Consider the following 26,248-nt stretch of genomic DNA (forward strand, 5'->3'; position numbering starts at 1 on the left):
ATGCCCACATCCCACCTTGGTGAAGTTCCAGCGCTGGATGAAATGCCGGGCGACGTCACGAGCAGCTTTGCCGTGCACCACGGAGGAGATGTCGTGCCAGGGCATCCTTGGGGTGGTGTATCTGTCAATGAAGTCTACAGGAAAGGAAAGCACATTTCAACTTCTTCAGACAAAGGGCAGGAATGTGGAAAATCACAGTATCCCCTTCCTCTAACTAAAGTTTCTGGGACACAGCACCGAGAGCCAGGCAGGTGACTTATGCAGTCACCTGCATCCACGGGCATGGACCATAACTTCATAACTGGCCCTAGAACCTCTCAAAGTGAGTTTTGCTGCTTCTTCCTGGCAGCCAAACCAAACCAGCCTCATTACCTCTGGCTTAGAAGCACAAAAAATATGGTTTGAGATTGAAAAGATATGAAAGGGAGTTTGGGGGAATGCCAAGTAAAAAGACTTCCAGGGTGCAAAGGCACTTACCAGCAAAAGGCTTGTCGAGTTGAACCCAGTCTTTAAAGACAAAGTTGCAATAGTCTTTTCCATGCCAGAACCTGGTTTCCCCAAGCAGTTCACCAACACCTGTCTTCAGGCTGCGGATGGATCCTTTATCTGTCCCAGGCAAACAAAAAAACAAAGACATGTTCCAAAGTCACGGCTGACCCTCACACACAGTTGGTGAGAGACTCACCACCGCAGAACAGCACTGGTGGGACCTGCCAGTCCCAGGCAGCTGAAGCTGATTTCTCCCTAGTCTTCCTGTTGCTTTCAATGGATGCATATTAATATTTTTCTTCCCTATTTTAATATTTGTTATACAACCAGAACAGGTTATATATATGAGTGTCTGTTACAGAAACAAAAAGCAGATGCTGAATTCTTTATACACTGGACAAAAAAATCACCCTATAATCATTTGTCTTTCTCCAGTCTTATGACACCTAGATATTCCCATCTGGCAGAATCCACATCATTCATATAATCTACTAAATATATTTTAAAATACTAATGAACTAATTCCACCTTCTCTGCTAGAGGATTTATTACTTTGCCTCTCTAGCAGGGTGTATCTCCTCTAACAGAACTAGTCTTTATTAACTAGAATGAGATGTCCATGTTCCCTCATTAAGTATTGTGGGTTTTCTCTGTTTTATTTTGCTTTTTTCCAAATAAAAATGTCATCTTTTGATACAAATTTACATGTCGAACAAATGGATCCCAGGTTCCAAAATTCACCATGATTAAAAATGGTCTAAAATTTTGTAAGCAGGGATACTCCCTCCTAACAGGATCCCTTTTACAAAGGACATATTTTTATGCAGTAAACTCTTTTTCCTCACTCTTTTAAAACCCAAAAATGTTGGCCTAGACCATAAAAAGTTAGCTGGTATTATCTCCTGACCCTGAGAGCAGCCTTCACCTACAGTACCAAATACCAGTGCAGTAATTTTATAACAACATGCCAGGAGCACATTAACCTGACCACATCACCAGGCAACCATAAAACAAACAAACCATAGAACCCCTTAGCACAAAAAAAAAACCTTTCAACACTCAACAAAATATACACTGGCAGCAGCACAAGACTGGGTTACACAAAGCAAGCCCTGCCAGCGCTGCTGTGACCCCACTGAGCCGAGCTGAGCCAAGCCATGCCAAAAATGCCATGCAGCAGGTATGCACCACAGCTGCCCTGGGGAGCTTGAGCTTCTAGTGAGAGTCCAGGTGGAGCTGGGGAATTGCTGACTCAACATGCTCGAGTGGGACTGGGTGGGATACACCATCCGGCCAACACACACTCCATGTGCCGAGCTCCGATGACTGTACAGAGACTCATGAGTGAGCACGAGTGACCACAGGGGAGACTGCACATCACTGCCATGAAGCAATGGAAAGCCCTGGTTACCTGCCACTGCTTTGTAACCAATATATCATAATTGGCAATAAATGCCAGAGAGGAAGGCATTTGAAGGAGGAAGATATTGAAGAACTGCTCCTCAATCTGTACCAGAACTCAGGTGTCTCGGTGAAGTACCACATTTGGAACAGGGCCTTCCAACACCCATCCGGAGATGGGACCAGCTCAGTGCTCACAACCATCCAACTCCCATCTCAACTGAGTGTGCTTTCCTTGATTTTAGTTAGGGGCAAAAGAAGGAACCCAAGTCTTTGTCGGAGCATAGGTCTGACAGCAGCCACTCTGCTGTTTCCTCTCTCTGTTTGCATGTCTTCCTGCATCAGGCTTACTTTTAGAATATCCAATGCAGAAGTTCCCAGTTCCAGTAACAAGCCCTTTCCTCTGCAGAATGAGAGCTGCTGAAATCATCATATATCAGAGCTATTTCCTCAACCATTCCCTGCTGCTATTACTGCAAATTTTTTGTTTGTTTATTTGGTTGGGTTTTTGTTTGGATTTGGGTTTGTTGTTGTTTTGGTTTGGGTTTTTTGATTATTACTTATTTATGCTGCAGTACTTGTAGTTTCTGGAGAAGGCTCTTCTGCTAGGATGCCTGCAGAGGAGGGATAAGGATGCTGGGAGAACAACAAGCAGCAAAGGCTGATCCTGGCACCCAACCTAACTCTCACCATAGTTATAATGCAAAACTAAACAGCAGCTAAAGCCTGAAGGGATCTGCCTTCCTCCACTTACCCTCCCGAGGCTCAGCGAGCCCCTGTTTGGATTCACTGTGGTGATGGAACATTTTCAGGTGGGGCCTTAGACTCTGGATTATATTCGGTTGACTTCTAGTGGGGCTAGGGATACCTGCAGAAAGTCAAGATGCTCTATTCACAGCAAAAACACAAGTCCACTTCTGCTACCCTGGTGCCTGCTCCTGTCGGAGGACACCTGGCAAGGCAGGAGCTCAAATGAGACATCACTTTGCTGGAGCTACAAGTGACCAACAAGCAAAAGACCAAATTCAAGACTCAGCTGGTTTTAAACCAAACAGATGTAATGAAGTACAAAGCCATGGCTGTGTCCTGAGCTGGCTGCAGCCAACACTCCAGCAAGCCTTCCTCCAGCCAGAGGCAGGAGTAAGATCTGCAGGGAGGGATGGGAGTTCCAGTAAATTCCCACTGTGAGCAACATACAGCTTCAGGAGCTGAGGACTTTTTCAGGAAGGACTCCATGCTGGAACAAATGTCAAGCTGATCTTTGTAATTTTAGCACTGAAGTTATTTTTAATTGGAGAATTAAAAGCTGCATTTCAGTATTCAACTGTTGAATAGTCTCTCCTCTCAAGTAAGTAGGTAAATTGGGAATATTACCATTTAAATGAACTGATTTAAACCTAGGTTAACACTAGCCTATGTGAGGGGGGATAACCCCACTGAGAAACTGTTTAGCTTGCAATAATAAATGCAAGCTGAAAAATTAAAGATTCAATTTTCTCTTGCAGAAACAAACACTTTCCAACAATATAAACATTAAGAATCATGTATCATGTCATCTGATGGCTCATGACAATTGCTAAATAAAAAATCCACATAAAACTTTTCCCATGTATTTTGCAGTGACACAAATTTCTATACGCAGCCAATATTCTGATGGTTTAGAAACTCATCAACTTTCCTTCCTTAAGAAAAACACATTACCCTAGAAATCATGTGAATGTGCACATACACCCACCCACCCACCTCCACACACGCTTTATATACATTGTTTAGTTGAACATCATCACTTACTTGAGTCACTGTCGATGCTGCTGACGCTGTCAGCATGGTGCATGCCATGTTTGTGGAGATGCTTGTAAATACTGAACCTTGAAAACTTTCTGGATTTTCCTACTCCTTTCATTTTTGACGTGTCTGGGGCATCATCAGTGTTTCTCTCGAACAAGTGGCTTTCTGGGGACAGAGTTTGAGGCTGCAGTGGGACATGTTCAGACAACTCCGCTGCAGACTTAAGAGACAGAAGACATGGCTGTAGGTGATGCTCAGACAGGTTGACCTTTAACTACAGATTCTCGTGCTTATCAACGCTCAGAAACAACCATGAGACAAATTTTGCTCTGTGACAGACACACCTTGGTGGCAGGCTTTTTGGGGAGAACCTGTACTGAGGAGGCACTCAACAGGAAAACCTGGTAATACTAGCAGCATTTGATTCCATAAATTTACTCTGAATTATTACTCCCCTTCAAATTCTCTTCAACCTAAACCTCTCAAATTTTTAGAGATAGGTTGCATACAGACCTTGCATACAGACCCAGCTTAGCAGAAAGCTCAGCAAACAAGGCAGCTGCTGAAGGTGCGAGTATTGAGAATTTATAGTACTCTGTGAGTGCTTAATGTGCATTTCTAGCTAAGTTTTATTAAGAAAAGAAATGCTGCCCAGAGAGGTTGTAGATACCCCATATTCCTGGAAGTGTTCAAAGCCAGGGTGGATGGGGCTTCAAGCAACGTGGTTTAGTGGAAGGTGTCCCTGCCCCATGGGAGGGGGTTGACTCTACGTGATCTTTAAGGTCCCTTCCAACCAAAAACATTCTAAGATTCTGTGATTCTAAGAACACAGACTTCAAATTGTGAATGCTGCTCCAAGCTGCAGCAGGGAATCCAGCTGTCTATCTCCGTGCCCTAACAAGGGCTGGTCAGCATCCAGCCTTGGAGAGTCATTCAGTGCTCAGATACTCCCCTCCTTCTGACCACTATTTGTCTCTGAACCTCCCGAATCCAACCCCGTGCTCAGAAGGGGACACTGCCTGTTCAGCCCCAGTGCACACCTGCACAACCTCTCTGGGCACAGGTGCTGACCGTGGCCACTTACTGCCAGGTTGGCCGTTGACACCGACTTCACGGCCGTCATTCGCTTCACGCTGCCCACATCGGTCAGACGGTGCTCATCGTCGTCCCATCGGCCGTATGCCAGGTCGATGCCGCCCACAAACGCCACCGACTGGTCCACGATGACCAGCTTCTCGTGGTGGGCCCAGAGGTACACGGAGGAGGACACGTGGTCTGGGTGTCTCATCACCTGCAGAGAAAACCAGCACTCCAGCTCAGCATCACTGACACATTTAAATCCCTCCCGGCAGAGAGCTGTCCAGCCTTTTTTTTTCGGCTGCTCGGGGTAACGGGGGAACACTGGAGTTGTTAGTGGGTGCATTCACACAGACTGTTTGATTACTGAAGCTACTCAATTCCCCACTGGCTGGGTCTGCCATACTGGCAGGCAGGTGCTTCCCCACAACACAGGTCTTCCTGAGCAGCAAGGGTTACTGATGTTGGGATAGGTCACACCTACGACAACAGTTTCATAAGAGGACCATAGTCAAGGAAACTTTCAACAAACCACGCTTTCAGTAGAGCTGTAATAGCTGAGCTTTCAAACACAGAGCCTGCTCTAAAAGAAAACAACATATTGGTGATCTGAGTCACTTCTTTGGTTGTTGCCACCACACAAGTGAAATGAGAAGTTGGCTGGGGTTTTTTTCCCCATTTAAAATCGGCAAGTTGTTTGCCATTTTTTTATGAGATTCTTTCTGACATGTGTTTATGGCACAGAAATTCCTATATCTGAGCATACAGCATATAGTTTTATTTTTTTATGTTAGAGCCACTGGACCAGCTTCCTGGAAAAAAAGCTATAGGATTTCCACCTGGTTGCTCCCAAAACCTAGAATGTATCTTATATATAGCTAGAGTGTATCTTCCAGTTAGACCTTCTGGTCTTGCTGGAAAGATGATGGTAAACAGATCCTTCCCTTCACTGTGACAACTGATCAAGTGACAATAAATCAGTTTTTCCAGCATAATATATACCTTATTGCTCTTTAAGATGTATATGTCTCTAATTTTAAGAGATTGGATCTAGCCTTATCCACTGGTTTGACTGCCACAGCTCATTTTCTGCTTGGTGCCAAAACAGCAGCGTAACAGCACAGGACAGTGCAATGCTGTTCATCTGTGATGGAAACATTAACATATCCAGTGTTGACTCTCATCATTCATGTTTGAAGAGAAATGCTGAAATGAGGCAACATTCTCAAAGTGTAATTTTCCATCTGATGTAACCCCATTAACTTGTCACATGAAATATGTTTCTTGTGAATTAGACAAATAGTTGCTTTGGCAAATATAAACTAAGCAATTTTATGTTCCACTAAAATCTATAGAAATTAAGTTGTAGTCACTACACGCGCATGTCTTCTCAAGACTATTCCCACTGTAATGGTGGGAAACACCCTTCCAGTTCACACCCAAATACACAGGGTCAGCACTAGCCATCAGGAACAAGTAAATGCAAACATCCTCCTTACAGCACTGTGCACTTACCTTGATGTTTGGATGGAGGTGCATGAGCGTCCGCTTGCTGTATTCACTGTTGATCCCTAGGGCAAGCTCCACCTCTTTGTACAGCATAACAAAAATTCTCACTCCTTGTTGCTGTCAGAAATAAAAAGGAATACATGCTACATAGGGACATCAATGGATACAGTTCATTTCCAAAGCGAGGAAAAGCTGAGAGGCAGCAAGGATGATGGAAATGCAGACTGATGTTACCTGCTCTTGACTATGCCCTTTCAGACCCACCATGGTGACCCCACAGCCTGGAAGGACCTGCACTGCTCGGGAAAGCTCTTCAGCTCCCTGAGGAGGGCTCGGTTTGTGTGTGAAGAGCTGAGCTATGACAAAGTTCACCAACAGGTCATTCCTACAGTAGCTACTTTTACACATCCTTTGAGGTGATTTTGCAAACATGATTCACTCCCTGTATAATCATGCTGTACACCTGAAGTTCAGTGTTCTGCTGCCTCGTGTTGCCCTGAGGTTTGCTCACAGTTAACTGTCTCTGCAGGATGACAAGACCCATGTGGTCATATGGACATCCCTCACCTAAAGGGGATGCTGCCAACTCAAAACCAGCAAAGAAGTTCTTTCTGCTGGTAGAGGTAAACAAGCTCCTGGAATACAATGAGCAGCGCTAAAAAGATGGTGCTTTTTGTGACCAGCATGGTATCTGTGGGAGGGTTTCTAAGAACACTGTTAAAACACCTTCAAAGGTGCCAAGTACACCCCAAATCTTGGAAAATACTGGTCACACATTGAGACACCTTCACTTGCCACAAATCAGCATGGATTAAAAATCTGTACTGGAGTTTGACCAAAGTTTTGACCCAAACATAAACTTGGGACCTAAACATTCCACAGCCTTCTAAGTTCCTATTACCATAAAGCAGCTACTGAGAGCTTAGGCAGTCCCTAAACTGTGGATGACATTCTGCTACCCACTGCACCCAGGGAAGTCCCAGTCAGCACTGAGCACACAGAAAGGACAGCCTTACACCTCAACACCTGCTTGCTGACTGCCCTGTCGAGTCAAGGAAATATCACACGTGACAGAGCAAGCATTTCCAGGAACTGACCTTAAAACACTCCTCACTCTTACAAGGTATTAATGTCCATAGGAAAACGCATGACAAAGGCAAATTCTTCCATTGAGTGAGCATATTCTGTGGCCAGGTTTCATTTGCCAGAAAATAAGACTACTTCCAAGTCAACAACAGTCAGACACAAAGAACTCTTATTTTTGCAGGTATGTGGAGGGGTGACGACTGTGATGACAAATAGTTTGCAAAGGGAAGGAGTCAAAGACTATTTCAGCATGTCACAGAATTATAGAATGGTTTGGGTTGGAAGGGAACTTAAAGACTATCTTGTTCCCACTGCCTAGATCAAGTTGTTTAAGTCCCATTCAGCCTGGCCTTTAACACTTCCAGGGATGGGGCACCCACAACTTCTCTGGACAACCTGTTCCAGGGCTTCATCACCCTCACAGTGAAGAATTTCTTAATAATACCTAATCTAAACCTGCTCTCTTTTAGTTTAAAGTCATTCAAAGTTAAAGTCCATGTCCATATGGACTCCTGCCCTTCTACTACAGCAAGAGTTCAAGAGATTTCCCAGCCATGCTTTACCTTCTGACTCACTGATCACATGGGACAAACTCTTTTGAGCACCGGTGTTATTATCAGTCAAGTTACAGCCCACACTCATAAACACACCACAAAGTTCTCAGCCTTTCCTTTACTTCTAAATTACATATATCACATGGAGAGCACGAGACAGCAACAGGTCTTTGGCCCCACCAGGAACTGGGCAGTCATAATGCAAGGTTGAAGTGACCCAAACTTGGGGCAATCAGAGGATCACAGAATCATAGAATGACCTGGGTTGGAAAGGACCTTAAAGAACGCTTAGTTCCAATCCCCTGCCATGTACAGGGACACTTTCCACTAGACGAGGTTGCTCCAAGCCCTGTCCAACCTAGCCTTGAACACTTCCAAGGATTGGACAGTTTCTTTGGGTAACCTGTGCTCACACTCCTTCAGTCTGAAGCCACTGAAGTTTGAAGGATCTACCCTTCTGCCTCCAAGCTCTTCCAAACCCAAATGGGGGTGCAAATCAAAACACGTAGTTTTCCGAGGCCATCTGATATGAGGCTTGGCCAACTTTAACTCTCGTCTCTACCAAACTAAACAGTGCAAACACTGCAGTCCCAGTATGACCCTGTAACTGGGTGGGTGCACAGGGCTCTGCACAGGGTGAGGGTTGCAGCTGGAGCTCACTTACTGCCTTCCTCTTGAGGATGCAGTCCAGCCGCCAGCGATTTCCTTCCACAACCGGTCGTTTCATGAAGATTTCTGGGCTCAGCCTAAGAAGATAAATGAGTGGAAAAAACATAGCATATGTAGCTTGCAAACAAAGCACTGGCCTAAATAATCAACTTGGGAAGCAAAGAAATCAAAGTTTAAATAAAGTGGATGTGAAGGCTCATGTCCCAGAGTGATGCATTCTCCAATTCTCTTTGTTCTTTAATAATAGAGCATTACAGAAGGCAGGGGACGTGTCCAGCACATTCATCTTAGTATTTAACAACCCACAAGACCAAGTTTAACAGTGATGTGTAAACAGGGAAATTTGGACTCTATCTATGAAAGAAGGATGCAACAAAAGAAAACCCCAAGGTAGATTTGAAAGAAATGTGCAGATATAAAAAATAAATAAGAGTGGGATTTCAGTTTGCCTGGTACTTGGGCTATCTGAGCAGCACAGATTTGTACTGAATTTTCCTTGCTGCCTAAAGACAAAGCAAAGGATCTCTCAACAGGACATTTTATTGATTGATAGCTTTAAGGATTACAAGAAATAATCAAGCAATCTCATCTAACTCCTGCAGAGCAAGGTGACAGAATTTCATTCCTTTACTTTTGTATCAAGCATGGGAACTTCTGCTTAAACAAAGCATATTGCTACATCCTAAAAACATGCTTCTGACAACAGCACTTTTATCTTATACTCTAAGTTTCAGATAAGTTTTGGAATTCCGTGGTACATTAACAATGGTCTGAATAAAACACTAAGTAAAAGACAATGGGTCTGAAATCAGATGCTTTTGAATTGCCACTTGATGTTGCATGTGGGGATCCAGGAGCATTGGGTTTAATTGTGGTCATGGCAGGAAAAAGATTTATCCCAGTAAATGCTAACATCATATGTAGATTTCTTATAATAATTTCCGCCTAAGAACTAATTCTCCCAGTTCCTAGAGGCAGTGGATAAGTGGCAAGAAGTTCATTTTACAGATGGAGAAAGATAAGCACAGAGATATGCCCAAGGTGAAGGGGACATCTGAGTCATGTCTTGGGATCCTCCCATCCCCATGGTCCAGGCTGGCTCAGGCAGATTAACCTCCACAAAGGCAAGACATGGGCAGTCACAACCAGTACTCAGCCAGGAAACTCTGCCAGAGGCTGTGAGAACACCCTGTCCTGCCTCAAACAGGAACCAGAGCACTGCCTAAACACATTGAATCACTGGTTAAGTAGTGGGCAGAACCAGGTCCTTTGGCAGCCACACAGCTCAGAAAGGGCAACAAAACTCCCCTCACCCATTATCTTAATCATTTAAGAGCAGACCAAAATCACAGCCCCACAGGATGCTCTCATTGTTGGCATGAGGCTTCCCAAGACAGCGAGGAGCTGAAAGGAGGATCCCATGGCAAGAGCACTGCTGGAGGTGTTTGAGCATCCCTGTTCCCTCGTACACTGAAAGCCACGTGCGCCCCTCGGGTCTGCAGCGATTTACCCTCCCGACGAGCACCTCACATGGCAACATATGCAATTCAGGTGGTGCCTCCACGCAATTTGAGGCATTTCCATGGAAGGAGACAACCAAGCTGTTGATGTGAAGCATGCGCTTTTGCTGCCAACCCTCCTGAAAAGGCCTTTGAATGCAACACAAGGAGAGGTTTGGGTGTGCTGCCAAACCATCTGGCCACACGGCTCGCTGCCATACTGTAGGGCCCCCGAACAGTGCTGCATTGTCGGCAACGCCCCGAGACAGACAGCTGGTCAACACCCAAGTATGCGAGTACGAACCACCAATCTGTGATGAAAATCTCCTCCTTAGCAGCTTCCATGGCATTGGCGACGTCCTCAAAGTACCACTTCGCATTTACATACCTGCAAAGGGAAACACAGCGTGAAGGTTTACGTTTCCTCCCCTTCGTTAATCAAAGTACACGGTTGAAGAGAGATGAGGTTCTGTGTCGGTGCTGTTTACATTCTCTTCTCAAAAGCAAACACAAGTATCAAGAATCAGGACAACACGCAGGGAGAATTCAGTGCTGCTGTTAGTAGCTTGGTGAAACAGCACAAATAAGAGGTTATTAAGTGCCACTTGGCACTTCTGCCAACCACACAGAATATTTCTGGATTTTGCTCGAGGTTCAAGACAGGTTTGTCACTCAGGAAAGGATGGTGGGGTGGTGTTTTCTCTGATTTACAGAAACTACTCGGTCAGTGGTTGCTGCAAGGCAGAAGCTGCAGTAAAAGCACCATAAGGATTTGCTTCCAGCTAGAATCCAGCTTTTGAGGTGCTTCTGGGCATGCCTTAGTGCAATCAGGTTGCACTGCAGACAGAAGGATTACTCACAGGACTGCTGCGTGCACAATGCCCAGTCACCCTCTGACTATACCCAAATTTGCATTTGTTGATTCTCTTTTATTCCCTTTATCCTTATAATGACAAATACCAAACCTGTTCAAATTCCAGTGAAACTTTAACGTTACAAAATGCTCTTAGCTGTGACGTGAACAGAAGCAAAGCGATCCTGTCACCAGCCCTGCTATTTCCTTCCTGGTGGAGAAAACCTAATTTTTTTGCAACTTCTCTAGTTACTATCAGTCTCCAGAGCTACCAAAGGCTGCCAGCTCTGCCCATCAGAGCTGGGGTGATGCCAGCAGGTGACAGCACCCACAGCACTGAGCCTCCCACAGCCTCGCCGCGCTCCTCACCACTTGGCCAGCGTGTTCTCCTGCACAGCTGCGTACGAGCCGAAGCGATGCTCCGTGAGGAAGTCCTTGCCGTGCTTCCGAACGAACTCGTCTATGCCCTGCCTCCACCACTGGGCATGTCTGTAGCTGTTGCACTTCAAAATCAGCGACCTGTAAAACAGAGGAGGCGCAGGGCAGGATGCTGGAGCCACTCGTGCTTAATTGGGCTGCTCCTCGCCGTCTATCCGTGTTGGTAAATGCATCTGCATCAGTCATGCTTTATTTAAGCAAAAAGTATGGGCTTTGCTTTGCTGTTTTGCTTGCAAAAGAATACACAGCACTGAGCTGTTCCGAGTGACTAACAGTAAGGCACTGCCAAGCATAAAATACCCAGATTTAAATTAATAGCATCAGCTTTGGAGCTGGAGCCAGCTAATGTTGTATTTTTTAAGAGATGAATTTACACTGTGCGCTAACATAAAAATATTTAATATCTCTTTATCCCAACTGGCATGGCTTTTGGGTAATACCTCATTGGGATGCAGAAGAAAACATCCCTGCTTGCAGCATAAAAGGAACAGAGCACCTAGAAAATTACCTAAGCAGTTGCTGCCAAACGAGGCTGCAAAACTTAACGTGCACCATGCCCTCAGGCCCCAGCAATAACCACAGGGATGGACAAACAGCAGCTGAGGCTCCAAACACCTCATTAAGATATTGGAAATGATCAGCATTACAGGCCAAATCCCCACAGGTCTGAGCACACCAGCAGCAGCAGCCCAGCCCCAGCCCTGCGGGAAGCGGAGCTGCACCATCAGCCCAGCGCCTTGTTAATCCCTCCTGCAGAGGAACATCGATTCCTCCTCAAGAAAGCAAAAGCAGACTAAGAGGAGCTAAACAAAGCCTGTTTTCTTACCTAGAGAGATTGTCAATCTGCAACCCATATTTAGTTTCTGTTTCCTTCTGGCCTATCTTGATGTTGAACTCCTTATCGACCAGCAGGACAAAGGAAATGGCCCCCGAGTCGGGCTTCATGTACAGCAGGAACGAGTCCTTCACCACCAGCCACCTGTACGGGCACAGCAACCACGTCACCTGGAGTTCACGGCCGTGCCAGTTGTCAAAACATAAGTCATAAAAAAAGCTAATAATAAAAGGGGAAAGTGCTTCCATCAAAACAAGGCCAAATCATTTATCAAGGAAAGGAAAACATTCCCTAAATAAACATACTCCTAACTAAATGGTAAAATTTCTTCTCAGGGGCTAGACCAGGGATGATTTTCTTGAGCAGAAAAGTGTCTATTTTATGAACTTGTGTAATGAGTTTGAATTCAGTGTAAGACTTTTAGAGTTATTTACACAACTCCCTTTTACAGAGTCTTTGAAAATACAGGTTTGCTTGTTTAACAAAACCCATAAGAAACTCCCTGTTTATAAACCTCCCAGCACCAGGCAAGGTGCAACAAGGATGTTTCCATCCCAGATTTTAATTCAGTTTGCATACTGTACGGGAGTTATTTGACATTTCTAACATTAATTCTGATGCTAGGATCACTTTCACTCCTATCAAAATATATGAACGAGGCATTTTGGAAAGCTTTCATTGCCAAGCAACAGGCACCCTGTTAGAAACACAAGAGGAGAGATGACCGGCAGGTTTTACATAAATACTGTAGCCTGAAGGCAACTCTGGAAAAAACACATTTTTTACTGTGAATGGCATTTCTAATTTTTTCTCCCCCTGTGGCGTAGCTGGGGTAACCAGCCCCCTCTGTCCCACACAGGTCTCCATCACCAGCGCTTCGCCTCATTCTTCTGCACACTCAGAAATACACAAAGCAACACAAAACACTGCAAAAATCTGTTCGTTCTTGTATCTTTAGTAACAGCCTCAAGCCCATCTACTTCCAGATCCCATAATTTTTTCTTTCTTTCAGGGCTCTGAAAGTTACCCGGCATCACTTCTCATTTGGTGGTAAAATACCTGCCCTCCCTATCTGACCCATAGTTCCACTCTTAAACACCCCACAGAGTACATTTCCAAGCACTCCCCTTTCTGTTTTTCCCCAGGCAGCTCTACAAGCCCAAGAAATCCTACCCGTGCCCTTTCACAGCATCACCCTATTGTCCGCCTCCATGTCCTAAAATCCTTCATTTAAATAACCCTTTCTGGGAAATATTACTGTTAGTTGCTTCATTATTGATGCATAAGATGTCAGTCCCCATGGGCCATGATGGGAATTTGGTGTCCCTCTTGTGATACTGTGTACACAATCCCACTCAAACACTTTTCCCACCCCATTTTTAGGCTCTAAAGGAAAATGAAGATCCATTGGAGATGGATGTGCTACTGTCCCCCCTAAAGCCTGAGCTCTGCATAACACAGAGATGAGTTAACTAAGGAGTATCAAGAGGAAAAGGCTTTTTTTCCTCCATAAAAGAGAAAAAGAATTGGTGACAATTTAGCAATTCGACCTGAAGGAAAGTCACATCTTTATCTCCTTATGCACTCACTATAGAGATCTGTAAAATTACATTAAGAAATCTTGGAAAGACTATGAAGAAATAGGACCGTTTCTTCACAAGAATGCAGAGAGGTTTTGTTGGAAAAGAGAATTACTGAAGATAAAACTAATGACAGTCTATGGGTGATGCTAAAATCCAAAGGTAGGTAATGCTTGGGGAAGCTCTATTGACCAAGAAACTGTTGCTGTAAGGCAGGTATGGGCTATCCGGATTTTCAAAAGGGAAGACTTGCAGGGGAAGGTCATGCTCCAGGAAATGTTCCCTGTATTTTTTGGGTAGTTGGTAACACACATACTCCCCCCCAGCATATGTCTCCCTGTGTCGTGGCCCCAGGCAATACCAAGACCTAACACAGAAGGTAAAGGGATGGGGACAATAAGTTTTGTCTGTCTGCAGCAGGAAGGGACATGGGAACAGCACGGCTTGTAAAAACTCCCATGAAAACACTGGGATTTAACTACCTGCAGTAATAAGGAAGAGGGAACATATTTAATGCCAAGGTTAATTGCACCGAACAGCTCCTTACTGCTGCAGGTCACGTCTGATTTAATGCTGCTCTGCACTGGTCCAGAGAGTGTTTCAATTCATTGATTTTCATTTTGTACACTGAGGAAGGAAAGCTCAGAAAACAAAGCTGGAATATGCCCAGGGCAGTGTCACCAGCCACATCCCCTTCAGAAGGCATGGAGCCACCGGTGCTCCCACAGCAGGGAAAGCTGGGAACAGACTGGGGGGTTATTGCCATTTCTGCCAGCTTGAGGCTGTAAGAAACCCCACTTTTCCTCCGGAGTAACATGACCCTTCTGTGAACTCCAAAGCAGAAGAAAAAACCCACCACACAGGAGTGTGAGGGGGGGAACACCCTACAGACCCTTTCAGCCTGAAAATCTGTGGTTTTTATAAAAAAGTGAGAATCTCCCTCAGGGATTTTGTTGCAGAAAAAGACAAATGAGCATTTCTGTGTGCCCGAGGAGCACGTGGCAGCCCCACCTTCACCACCCCAGCAGTACCTCTTGGACCAGCGGTAGCACATCCTCCCCTGGCCGCAGCAGTTCAGGCCAGGAATGCGGTGGCCCCCGGAGCGTTTCATGATGAATCCTTCTCTGTGAGGACAGAAACAGGGTCAGGGTGGGTGACACGGTTCACCTGGAGCTGCAGGGGGGTTTTTGGGTGGAGGGTGCTTGCTGAACTCCCCCCCGCCTCTGTGCCCAGGGATGGCTTCTGCCACCTCCAGCCGCGCCCAAGCAGCCTCTGTGCTATGACCTGAAAGCTGGACAAAGGGCAAAAATAATACCCCCCAGAAGGAAATAAAGGAGATTTTAGAAATGCAGGGCGCTGGTTTATGGCACAGGAAGCAGAAAAACAAGGGGCTCAACAGGCTGCAGAGAGGGAAGGGGAGAAACCCTGTAAGCCAACCCATGTCTCGCAAAGCAGCCTGCTCTCAAAACTATTTCCCCAAATCGTACCATTTCTGTCTGAACAGTAATAAATTTTTCTATCTGGATGACAAAATATTCTCCAGTCAGTTACTGGTGAGAAAGGAAAGCTATTAATGTGAACAGTATTTATTTATAAAGCCATGCTCTTAGTGAATCATAACTCACAAAGACACAGCTCACAACTCACATGCCCTTTGGTCCCAGGTCGTGGATGAATGACAGCTGGCTTACTCCAACAAACTCCATCTGGGAAAGAGAAAGAGATTCCCCCATCCTTCAAACTTTGAAATCCACAAAATACTTTGCTTCATTGAAGTCACTTGTCATAAAGACAGAACCTACAAGATCCTGAGCAGAAGTTACCCACCACTGCCTAAGCATCTTCAAGAAGACCAAGAAAAGTAGTGGTTGGGTTTTCAGTTTGTCTATTTTGGATGTGCTTTGGAGAATACACTTCAGGCAACCACGACAATCAAGCTCAAATGTATTATAGGGACCTACTCGTATCCTCCCTTCCGGATCACTGGCTGAACTCAGGACTCAAGTCTGACACTGTTTTGGGGGTCTATGTGATATTGGCTGGTTGCCTGAATCCTCTCCTCCCTCCAGTGACCATCACAGAAAGACTGGAAAGAGAATGAGGACATGTCCCCAGGTCTGGGAGCACCCTATTCCCTTTGATTCTCCTACCCTATGGACACACACCACATGGGGGTTCAGCCCCTCAGCCCATAAGCATCCTCCAAAACAGTTGCTCCCACTCAGTGTTGCACACACACCACTGCCCATCTGGCTCCAGGAGCCAAAAATCCACAGGAAAGCCACATTAGGTCAGGAGGAAAGCAAGATCAAATCCCAAAGACAAGCAACCTGCCTCCTCGTGGTTCTCCTGCTTCAGCAGGAATGGTAGAGGAACATAACAGCGAGCAAAGCCGGTGAGAAAGCACAGCATGATTACATTCACCTCTAAAAATAGGACACTGGGCCATTTCGACTGAGCAGGCTTTTCTTGGCACAGCAGGACATTCCTGGCAGTCTGCTGGTTATTAGCCCTGGGCCCCATTAGCAGGAACAAACACCTGCCCCGGGTGTCCTGTGCAGGAAAGGGCTTGGGCAGGAGCAGCCTTGCGTGGCAGAAGCTTGTCTGCACCCAGGAACTTTTAATTTATTATCACATAAAGTTGTCCAAGTGCAGAGTGGTGCTCAGGGTAGGGTGAGGGCAGGTGTCACTGTCCCTTTAGCCAGGCAATAAAGCCAGAGGGAACCCTCTAACCACAGTAGGACAGAAGATCCTTCCATCTCCTCATGCTCTGCTGCTCCTGGGACCTTCCCAAACTTCTCATATCAATAAGGTCGTGGAGAAGAACAAAAGACACTATCACTTTCCTCTGAGTATCTCAAGGACATAAAGTAACATCTATTCTGTAGAGGCAAATTTAATGCCCTGATTTTGGGGTCATTTCAGTCTGTTTTCAGAAAATGGTTAGAACAAGTTATTCCATGCTTTTACTAACCATCTTGCTATCTCTGCTCTATCTACATGTTCTGGAAAAGTACCAGGTCTGACCTATGAACGTTTCAGCTGTTTCTGCAGTGACGCTCAGACCAGGGTGGGAAGCACCTGAAAACCCAGTGTACTCTACAAGGTCTTATCAGAGGTCCCAAGTGAAGTCTCAGGCCACTTCTTTGCCTGGATCCCATCTTAACTTCTTCAGAAAATGGCTGGCATTCCCCACCAGGCAAATCAGAAACCCAGACATCTCTCACAGTGGGCACATGCACAAAAAAAGCAAATGAATGTCAAAACCCTTTGAAAACGCTGGCTGGGACCAGAAAACTGGCAGCAATTTGAGGAGCACTGCATGCAGAGAAATAAAAGAAGCAAAAAGGAAAACCAGGAGGAAAAATTACTTGCAGAAACAGAACTACCACCACATAAAAAAGAAAGAGAGATTGTCTGGCAGCGCAGCAACCTCCTCTGCAGCCAAGGAGTCTTTGGAACAGCAATGATGGTTACAGGAGCCCATCCAACACGTTGATCAAGCGCTGGTTTGTAAAATAAACCCTTCAATAAATTCCTCCAGTTAGAAGGAAAATTCCTCAGTGCAGTGCGAAATATCTGATCGAATGATTTATTGTTATTATTATTGCTGCATTAGCTATTTTTACTGTTACAGAGCCTTTCATCCGAGGTGCTCGTCATTCACAGAGGGACTGAGAGAGGCAGGCAGAGCAGCCCAGGCACTTTCATCTCCGTCACACTGGAATTCCTGTGCTGCCCAGCTGCCTCCCTGGGGAGCTGGAATCCCACTCTGGTTTCAGAGCGATCCGCAGCAGAATGTTTTAAGTATGAGATAAAGGCCCAGAGAACGCAGCTTCAATGACATTGTTGTAGCAATAAAAAGTAAAATAAGAAAAGCAGACGGGAGTGATCAGCTGCAGAAGGACAGGCTATGGAAGGCGGAGAACCAGCTGCAAGGTGCACGAGACACAGGTTCAAACCATCCCATTCTGCCAGCAATGCTGAGCATCCACCATTTATGTGAGTAGAAATTTCATAGAGCATCTGCATTTCAGAAAGAATTCAGCAGCTCCACACTGTGTTTTCATTTCGACTCTTGTTCTTAATCTAGTGGGTTAAAAAAGTGGTTTGATTAGCACTGATGGCCAACAATAAAATGGAATTACACGCTCTTCAGAATAGTATTGTTCAGCAAAATTTCTTACACAAAAAAAATTGCTCATACAAAACCCAAATTTAAGAAGAAAACTGGAATGTGCTGTATTTCAAGGGTTTTTTTACAAACCAGCGCTTGATCACTGTATTTCAAATGTGCTGTATTTCAATTATTGTATATAACTAAAAATAACTAAATATATAATAAATAACTAAAAGCCTAAATAACTAATAATAACTATTTATTTAGAAGTAAATAACTAAAAATACTAGAAGGTTGGGTAGGGACCTTTGCAGAGGTCTGCAGATCCAAGTGCAGTATCAGAGGTAAACCAGTAGCCACTCACATATCTGAGCTGATCTTACATTGTACTGTTTTCACTTCAAATGAGGTTTTTACTCTCACTTACTAAAGCTCATGCAAAACATTACACACACACTCCAGTTCAATCAAATCTTATTTTTCATTTTGCTTAGGCATCTTGCAAGTATGGGAGCTCACACAAAAAATGCAAAGGCCCAATTGATAAAATTTTTATGTGGAACTCAATCAAGGCCTAACATTTTGGGGCTATATTCCTCCAATTTCCATTTTCCAGAAAAAGAGTGTGGACAATTAACAGACTGAGATTTCCACAACATTCATTTTAATGGTGATTGTCTTGAAGCACTTCAGCCCAGAGGTACTATAAAAATGTTTTGGAAAGGACGAGAAGGCATGAGATTTAGTCATAAATCATATAACAAAAAGAAAATAAAAATATAAAAAAAAAGTTGGGGGATGTACAAGCTCTACAATGCCATGTGGTCACTGTGGACCTGATCCTCAATCCACTGGGGATTCCAGGTCTGCAAAACCGCTACAAGCTTCAACTTGCAGGTTTGACTGTCCCAGTGCATGGCACATCCTCCAGACAGTGTATAAAGCTATTTGTTCTCACTGGGAAATAACAAATTAACCACAAATGCAAATTAAAAGAAGTAAAAAAGTGAATTCATTAAATTGTGCAGCTCAGATGTAAAAAACATATCCTTGTAGATAAAACTGAGTCAAGCAAGCCCTTCACACGGACTAAGGGCTACAATCCCTTAGGGTAGGACACAGTTTGCCTTTGCAACTCCATGTCTCACTTTACAAAGAGTTCAGAATTTTAAAAAAAAAACACCTCAGCGCATCGATTTGCTGAAAGGAACACACAGGAGTCAAAATGTGCTCCAAGATTAAGACAGTTACAGCATTTGTCAGCATCCAGGCAAAAGACTTCTCAACCACAGGAAGAGCAAAGCCCTCACTTTGTTCTCAGGAGGACAAATACAGTTCTGGGAAAAGTGCCAGAAATCTTCACTTTAGTCTCTATAGAGTAAGAGAATGGTGGGGGTTGTTTTGGTGGTTTTTTTTTTTTTTAAAGGAAGCACTTTTCTCCCTGTGCTTTCTTCCAGCATCGCCTGCAGGACCCACGCTGCCACCGTGAGCAGCAGAGTCCTCACTGAATGCTTCACTGCAGCCAAATCCAGTGGGAGCCAACAATAAACTGAGAATTTATGTGCAAAGTGACATCTGGGGCCGGGGGCCGGGGACAGAAGGGCGATTCAGCACAGGAGAGTAGCACGCCACAGCTGCCTGGGCAAGGCAGGACCGCTCGTCTCCTCACCCGGCCCCCACTGCAGCCTGGCCAAAGGATCACCCACATTCTCACAGGAGCAGAAACGCTCCGAAGTATTTGAAAAAAGCAACGCCTGCCTAAAAGTGACAAGATGGATCCACACTGTAAAATAACTCTCCCCCGCTCTGCATATGCTGCTGATCAAAATTGCCAAGTTATCCCAACCTTGCTTTAAGAACAAAAGATGACTCTTTTCCACATGCAGACTAATACAGCTCTTGACTGCATTGGAATCAAGTTCCACTGCCTGTCCCCAAAAGAAGCACTCTAAGGAATACAGTTGCCTCAAACTAGTCTGAAGGTTTCTGGCCAACCCCAATGAGCACTTTGGCCCATACAACAAGCAGTGCTTAACACACTGAGCTCTGCAACAGAGTACAAACAGTTTTTGGGCATTACATCCATCTATGAGCTGCCCAACATCTCTACACAACTGATATCCTGCAAAAGAGAAGAATATCTACCAAACAACAACAACAAAAGTGGAAGGGAAGAACTGGCTGCTACAGAAACCCTAAGTTCAGTCTATATTTCTGGCTTGTTTGAAAACCAAGTGCTCCCAGTTATCACCTTTGGCTCAAAAATGTCACTAAGCTCGGCAGCTACTCAGAGTGTGCATCAGGTTTTGCTGATAATACAAAAGATGGAATAATACAGTCATTATGCAGCCAAAAAAGGGGAAATAAATTACCATCCCTGGGAGATGTTACAGCTGCAACTGACAGGTGAGGAACACTGAAGAAACATTCGAGGATGGATTTCAAAAGAAATATTTTTACTTAAAATAGGCCTGAAGCTGGATTTGACATCTCTCCTCATTTCAAAAAGAGGGTTGACTTAGGGAAATAAGCCAACTACCATGTCCCTTTGGAACTGCCAAAATACCTGGGGAGGTGAAGGGGTATCACAAAAACAAACTCAGCATCACTGATGTCCAGTGAAAGTGCAGAGAATAGAAACCTGATACAAAACTGCACCCAGGACCACACACAAAGCCCAAACTGAAGGAGCAATTACAAATGTGGTTTGGATTCCAATTGTTTAAGTACTTAAAACTTTAACTTATCATCTTAAACACTGCAGAATTAAACAGAAATCATTATACATGTACAACCAGCTGCCTGGACTGGACTTCCTTGAGGAGATTATCCCTGTGTTATACCAGCAACATCCAAGACTGAGTCATTCACTCTCCTCCTTTGTTTTTCATCATATTACATCATGTTGGAGAAATCAGCTAAGCCAAAATGCTCAGAAAACAGCTGTAAAATGTTTCATCCATAAGCTGCATGTCTTCTTCCAATGAATTCAGCATTTGTAAAGTGAATATTCTTGAGGTAAGCAAACTAATTTCTACTTACTGTTCCATGGTAGTTCTTGTACATTGGCATTTTCAGGATATTTGACAAGTAGTCCTCCAGCTGTTTCTACAATTAAAATATTGACACTTTAGATAAGATGTGGAGGGTTTTCTTGAAAATTCCTGCAATCCAACTGTCCAGCATTAGGAAGCAACCAAGAAATCAGACACACTTTTCAGTGTGAGTGGATAAATAAATACATTATTATGTTGTCACGGGATATTAGGGCTCAGTACCATAAACAGTTTGGTCACAGATTGTTTACTGTTCACATATCTGTGTTTATTCTTTCCACCAGCAAACCTGTTCCTTGGCAGTGCCACTTTGGAGGTCAACTTTCTTGACTGAGCCCAAGTTTCAGAACAATTGTAAATGCAAAATCAGTCCCCACTGTTTCTGACCCACGTGAATTAGCTTTGTGAGAAAACACTGTCTGAGAGGCAACTGAGAGAGCCTGTTTAACCAAAACATCAGGTTCATGAGGTGAGGAGCATCACAATGATGCTGCCCTGTCCCAAAAGGCACGGAGAGGGCAGTGATTGGGCCTGTCCTCCCCAGCCAGGAGGGGAGAAGAGAAGAAACCATTATGGGAGGATTAATCTCTTCCTATCCTCATGGTAAATGGGCAAAGAAGAAATCAGACTGTCACAGCATAGGAAACTGGACAGAGTCCTACAGGACACAATACAAACCAAAAAGAAACAAATGCCATCAGGACCTTTATCCTTCTCAGCACTGACATCACAGCACTGAGCTCCCCAGCTGGGCAGCAAGGGTGTACAACCCCCTGGCGAGAGTGGTGGGATTCCCACAAGGAAACCAAGGTGAATTCAGAAAAAAGGATCTAGAACACATTTTTCTTCCTCTTTTAAACCAGCATCTCTCTCCTGAAACTTCCCGCGCACCAGTGGAGCCGTGCACAGCAGGGAGGGTTATCTGCACGTCACAACCACGAGACACAATCTTTTGGGATGTGAAGCTCCAGTGGCAGAAAGCCCAGGGAAGGAGGGAGCGCAGAAAGAGAATGATAAGCACAGGCTGAACAAACATGGGTTTTTACAGACTTTTTTTTTTTTTCCCTTGCAAACAGCAAAGCTGCAGTGAGGAGGTAGGAAGACATCCACCCTCTCCACGGAAGGGCCCATCTGTTAACATCTGATGAAGTTACACAGAACACGTGTGCCTCAGCTAAAATTACCCATGACAGCACAGAGAGCCCGACTGTCAGCTCCTCTTTCAGAGGGGGACAGGACTGAAATCTCTCAGATTTTGATGGCCTCGGGGCTGCCTCCATCACGCAACTTGACTCTGCAAACTGCCTCTCCTATCTTTAAATCAGAGTAGGTGGGAGGAGGGGAACCACCACTGCCAGCATCCCGGTTTTCCTCAACTGCAGAGGAAAACTCTGCCCATATGAACCCTGAGAGAAGCATCCTCATCACTGCACAGGGGAGAACGTGGCATTAAAGCCGGGCTTGGCAAAGCGTAAGTTTGTCAAACAAAATACTTTAGCGGTAATAAACAAAGGGTTTGATAGTGTGTGGCTTTGCAAGTAACCTGCCTGGCACCTCTGCACCTCAGAAGCCCTCCCAAAGCACCCTCCTGGCCCCCAGGCTGAGCTGGGCACTCACCCTCCTGCTGGAGAAGTGCTCCTCCCGCACCGTGCTCTCCGCGGTGTGCGGCAGACTCGGCATCTGCCTCGGTTCTCCCCTTTTGATGGATTGTCTTCTCACCGTGTGACTGGAAGGAAAAACAAACCCCAGCATCAAGTCTCAGTGCTGCAAGTGTGTGTGTGTGTGTGTGACTCGATATGTAACCCCCCCATCTGCAATGCTTTTATTTTTCCTACCCAAACTCTTAAAAATTGAGATGGGTGGGCAGGACGGCAAAAAACAAAAAAAAAGCCAGTGTGGATTCATTTAAGAAGCCAGTGTGCTCCAACTGGCTCACAAAAACACAGCACAGAAATATCAATTTCATTTTTTGAGGGCCACCTTTTTTTTTGCCCTCAAGTAGAGAGCCTACACCCTATTTTTAGGGCATTAAGTTCCTCCAGCACTTAACCACTCATAATTTCACCTTTATTATCATATTCCAATGTTTCTCCACATCAGGAGGCTCTTGCTGACCTAGAGCACTTCTCTTCCTAGTTATTTTCTCTTTTCCTTTATGTTCCTAGCCACCCTGAGCACCAAGATCAGCATGGGCAGGGCTGACCACCCATGTCAGGGACCCCCATATCTTCAACATCCAGCCCACGCTGTCAGAAAGCCACAGCACACCAGCAATTGCCACTAGCTTTAGCATAACCAATCCCCAAGTTCAAGGCAAATTCAGCTCAAAAGCTGGTGATCCCGGAGACAACGTTTTCTGTGTCAGCAGAGACATGTTTCCATCACTCAGATTATAGCTACTAAACATATAGATTAAATATTTTCATTACAGTTACTAAGTATTTATAAAGACTGAATTCTTCTGCCCTCTCAGCAAAGCAAATGGGACCAGCGAAATCGAACAGATACGTTACTAAAAGATCCCATCCTCCCAAAGCCCACCATGTCCTCAGGGATCCACACTCACCTCCTGGTAGGAATAGGGATGCGCACGAAGGCTTTGTATCTCAGCAGCTCCCTGTGAAACTCCTGGAAGTGCTTGAACTTCCTTTTCACCTGCCAGGTGAACTCTCCATGGCTCAGCTCGATGGTGTAAACATTGGGGCTTGGTACCTGCAGAGAACATCACTACAAGGGATGAAGCTCTGAAACAAGAAATTTTCCTGCAGCTGTTCATCTGAAGAGCCTTTATTAAATTTTACTTAAGGATCATTCTGTCTCGTGATTTCTTGTTCTGCTTTATTAGACTTTATACAGACAGGTAACCTTCTCTCAAGTGTTTCCTGAGGAACAGGCATTCCTCCTTCCTCAGCCCCTGAACAAGCACGCGCAAAATCAACCCACGAGCAGCACTGTAACACAGTTCTAATGAAAGGAAACGAAATTTCTGGAGGTTCTGACCTTCTTAGTGGAAGTGAAGCGTTCAACTTCCAACACACGCACTCGGACAGGACATCCCGTGAGGTACGTCTGCGTGCCCGGCTCCTTGAACCCATGGGTGTGATAGATGGCAGAGAAAGGAATGCACACTGCAAGGACCACAAACCCTGTTAGCTCAACAGCCTTGTAATGATCCACGAGGGCGTGAAAGCCAGCAGACAGCTGCAATGCTTTAACAGAGGAGCATTTACACAGCAGCATTAATTCCACTAAAATATGACAGGTTTTATTTAAGAGAGCTCGAAGACAAGCTTCACAGAAGGGGCTTGACTTGAAAAGCTCAAGTTTTAAGAGCCTCCTGGTTCTAAACTGGGGTCAGTGGCTGGGCTTGGGGAAAACCCCTGAGGTGTACCCCATCTGTCAACAGATTATTAAATCCAGGCATGACATAGGGTGAGAAGGTGCGGGTGTCAACTCACCGGTGCCTTTCGGGTCATTTAGCACCTCTGAGTCGACCTCCTCCCCCTCCACGTGGAGCTCCCTGGTGTCCAGGCTCTCGATGATGTTGCTCATGTCTGCAGCGATCTTCTTCAGCGTCGATGTGGCTGCATGGCTTTGGGCTCTCAGTGACATCTCCGGGGCCCACGCTCTGGAGCCGCGGGGTGCTGGGGAGAGAAAGGGGCAGGGCTGTCATCACCCCCTCTGCAACACAGAGCAGGGCTCAGGGAAACCACTGGCAGCACAAGGCCCCCTCATCCCTTCAGCCCCTCACCCACATTCATCCCAACTACCCTCATCCTATGCACCTGATGCAAACAGCCAGCCCTGCAGCCACAGGAAACCACTGCCCAGAGCAGTGAAAAAATACAGGCAGCTTCAGGCTGCAAGAGAAAATTTCCCTCCATGCCAGTGACCACAGGACTCGTAAACTCTAGTTGTATTTTTAAAAGCAAAATAAATAATATTTCATTTTCCAGCTAAAAACACCTGCAGGAGGTTGATTGTTGCTTAGGATTACCTTCATGGATTGATTACAAAAGGAAAGCAAGGAAGCTTCTGCATCAGCTTGCCTGATCATTTTAACAAGCTCTGCAATAATGACCATACACCAGAAAAAGCACAAACTATATCAATTCCCAGCCAAATCCCAGACTTAATTCACAGGGCTCTGTGTTTCCCAGGTCAGGCTGCATGGAGGAACAGCTCACTCCGAAAATCAGTAGGTGTTTTTGTTACACGTTCTTCCTTTGATTGAACTAGTGATACAAACTCCAGGCATTATTAAGATTTCCTCTATTTCTCTGCACCTTAAACAATTGCCTGTGGCATCTGCATGTCTTGTGCTCTCCCACGGCTCCCTCCTCTCAGCAGGCTCAGATGTCACAGCTGTAAATGTTCCTCTCTGGGAAGCAGACCGGGGTTGGAGGCATCCTGATGCCCACAGAAGGCCTGGGAGTAACAAGGTGGACACTCCAGCTCGTCCTTGTGTCACCCCTCCAACAGCACAGGTGGGTCCAGGACCAGCCCACAGCCCCTTAGTGATGGGGACATGGGCAGGGGGAAGGCTGCTGCCTGCTTGGGGTGCTCAGGCGGTGGCACTTGGAGGTGTTTAGGCACTGATGACTAGAGCACTTCCCACCTTTACTCCCACCCAGCCATGCCAGGAGCCTGAGTCAGGACAAAAATGGGGAAGGAAGAAGAAAAAAAATAAGGAAACAAAAATAAATCGATATGTGACGCATGTCCACTTGGACTGGCACAAGCCTTTGGCACCTGTGTGTATTTGCAAACCCTCCTCTTCCTCCTCCTTTTCCAGGCTCTGCAACTCACTGTGGGGCTGAGGAACTGGCTGCTCGTCCCTGCATGCAGCCAAGCTCCAGCTCTTGGGCATCTCCATGATAAATAAGTCCCTTCAATCTTTGCCCTGTTCTGCAATAAATGTCACAGCTCCACAGCTTCACTAAAAAAATACAGACAGGACAAACTGGCAACATTTTACAGCAGTCAATACAAGGATGCCCATTTATACTGGTGGAAGCTCTCACACTGTGTTAAAGAATGATTTTTAAAAGAAGTGTGACATTTCTGATGTCAAATTCTGCAAAGAACACTGTGCCATTATTGTTGAGTGAGCTCCATAGCAAGAGCTGGGTATGCCGTAACTTGGAAATAATTTAACATTTTAATAAATCATGTGTTTAGCTGCTTTGAAGGACATTCTTTATTATTGTTTCATCTTGAAACAAGTACATTATTTTATTACTACAGAAGGCTGATATCACGTAAGCCCAAAAACACGTTAAAAGCAGCTGCCT

General features: G+C 45.2%; 1 protein-coding gene across 2 annotated transcripts in view; it reads right to left on the reverse strand.

Annotated features, from left to right (window-relative positions):
- Nucleotides 1–26,248, reverse strand: part of PLD1 (phospholipase D1) — a 62,415-nt gene that overhangs the window by 20,198 nt on the left and 15,969 nt on the right. The window contains exons 2-18 of one of the 2 annotated variants that reach the window (XM_032697690.1): nt 24,413–24,598; nt 23,955–24,082; nt 23,521–23,666; nt 22,572–22,680; nt 20,941–21,006; nt 15,426–15,484; nt 14,810–14,902; nt 12,190–12,342; nt 11,295–11,444; nt 10,377–10,460; nt 8,569–8,650; nt 6,271–6,381; nt 4,763–4,969; nt 3,682–3,898; nt 2,645–2,758; nt 478–606; nt 16–134 (exon numbers count right to left, since the gene is read on the reverse strand). In XM_032697690.1, the coding sequence (XP_032553581.1) occupies nt 16–134; nt 478–606; nt 2,645–2,758; nt 3,682–3,898; nt 4,763–4,969; nt 6,271–6,381; nt 8,569–8,650; nt 10,377–10,460; nt 11,295–11,444; nt 12,190–12,342; nt 14,810–14,902; nt 15,426–15,484; nt 20,941–21,006; nt 22,572–22,680; nt 23,521–23,666; nt 23,955–24,082; nt 24,413–24,566 (2,121 nt within the window). In that variant the 5' untranslated portion in view covers nt 24,567–24,598. The remainder of the gene's footprint in view (nt 1–15; nt 135–477; nt 607–2,644; nt 2,759–3,681; nt 3,899–4,762; nt 4,970–6,270; nt 6,382–8,568; nt 8,651–10,376; nt 10,461–11,294; nt 11,445–12,189; nt 12,343–14,809; nt 14,903–15,425; nt 15,485–20,940; nt 21,007–22,571; nt 22,681–23,520; nt 23,667–23,954; nt 24,083–24,412; nt 24,599–26,248) is intronic. The other variant, XM_032697691.1, reaches the window with a different exon arrangement.

Source organism: Chiroxiphia lanceolata, chromosome 10 (assembly GCF_009829145.1).
Source record: "Chiroxiphia lanceolata isolate bChiLan1 chromosome 10, bChiLan1.pri, whole genome shotgun sequence".
Taxonomy (NCBI): Eukaryota; Metazoa; Chordata; class Aves; order Passeriformes; family Pipridae; genus Chiroxiphia; species Chiroxiphia lanceolata.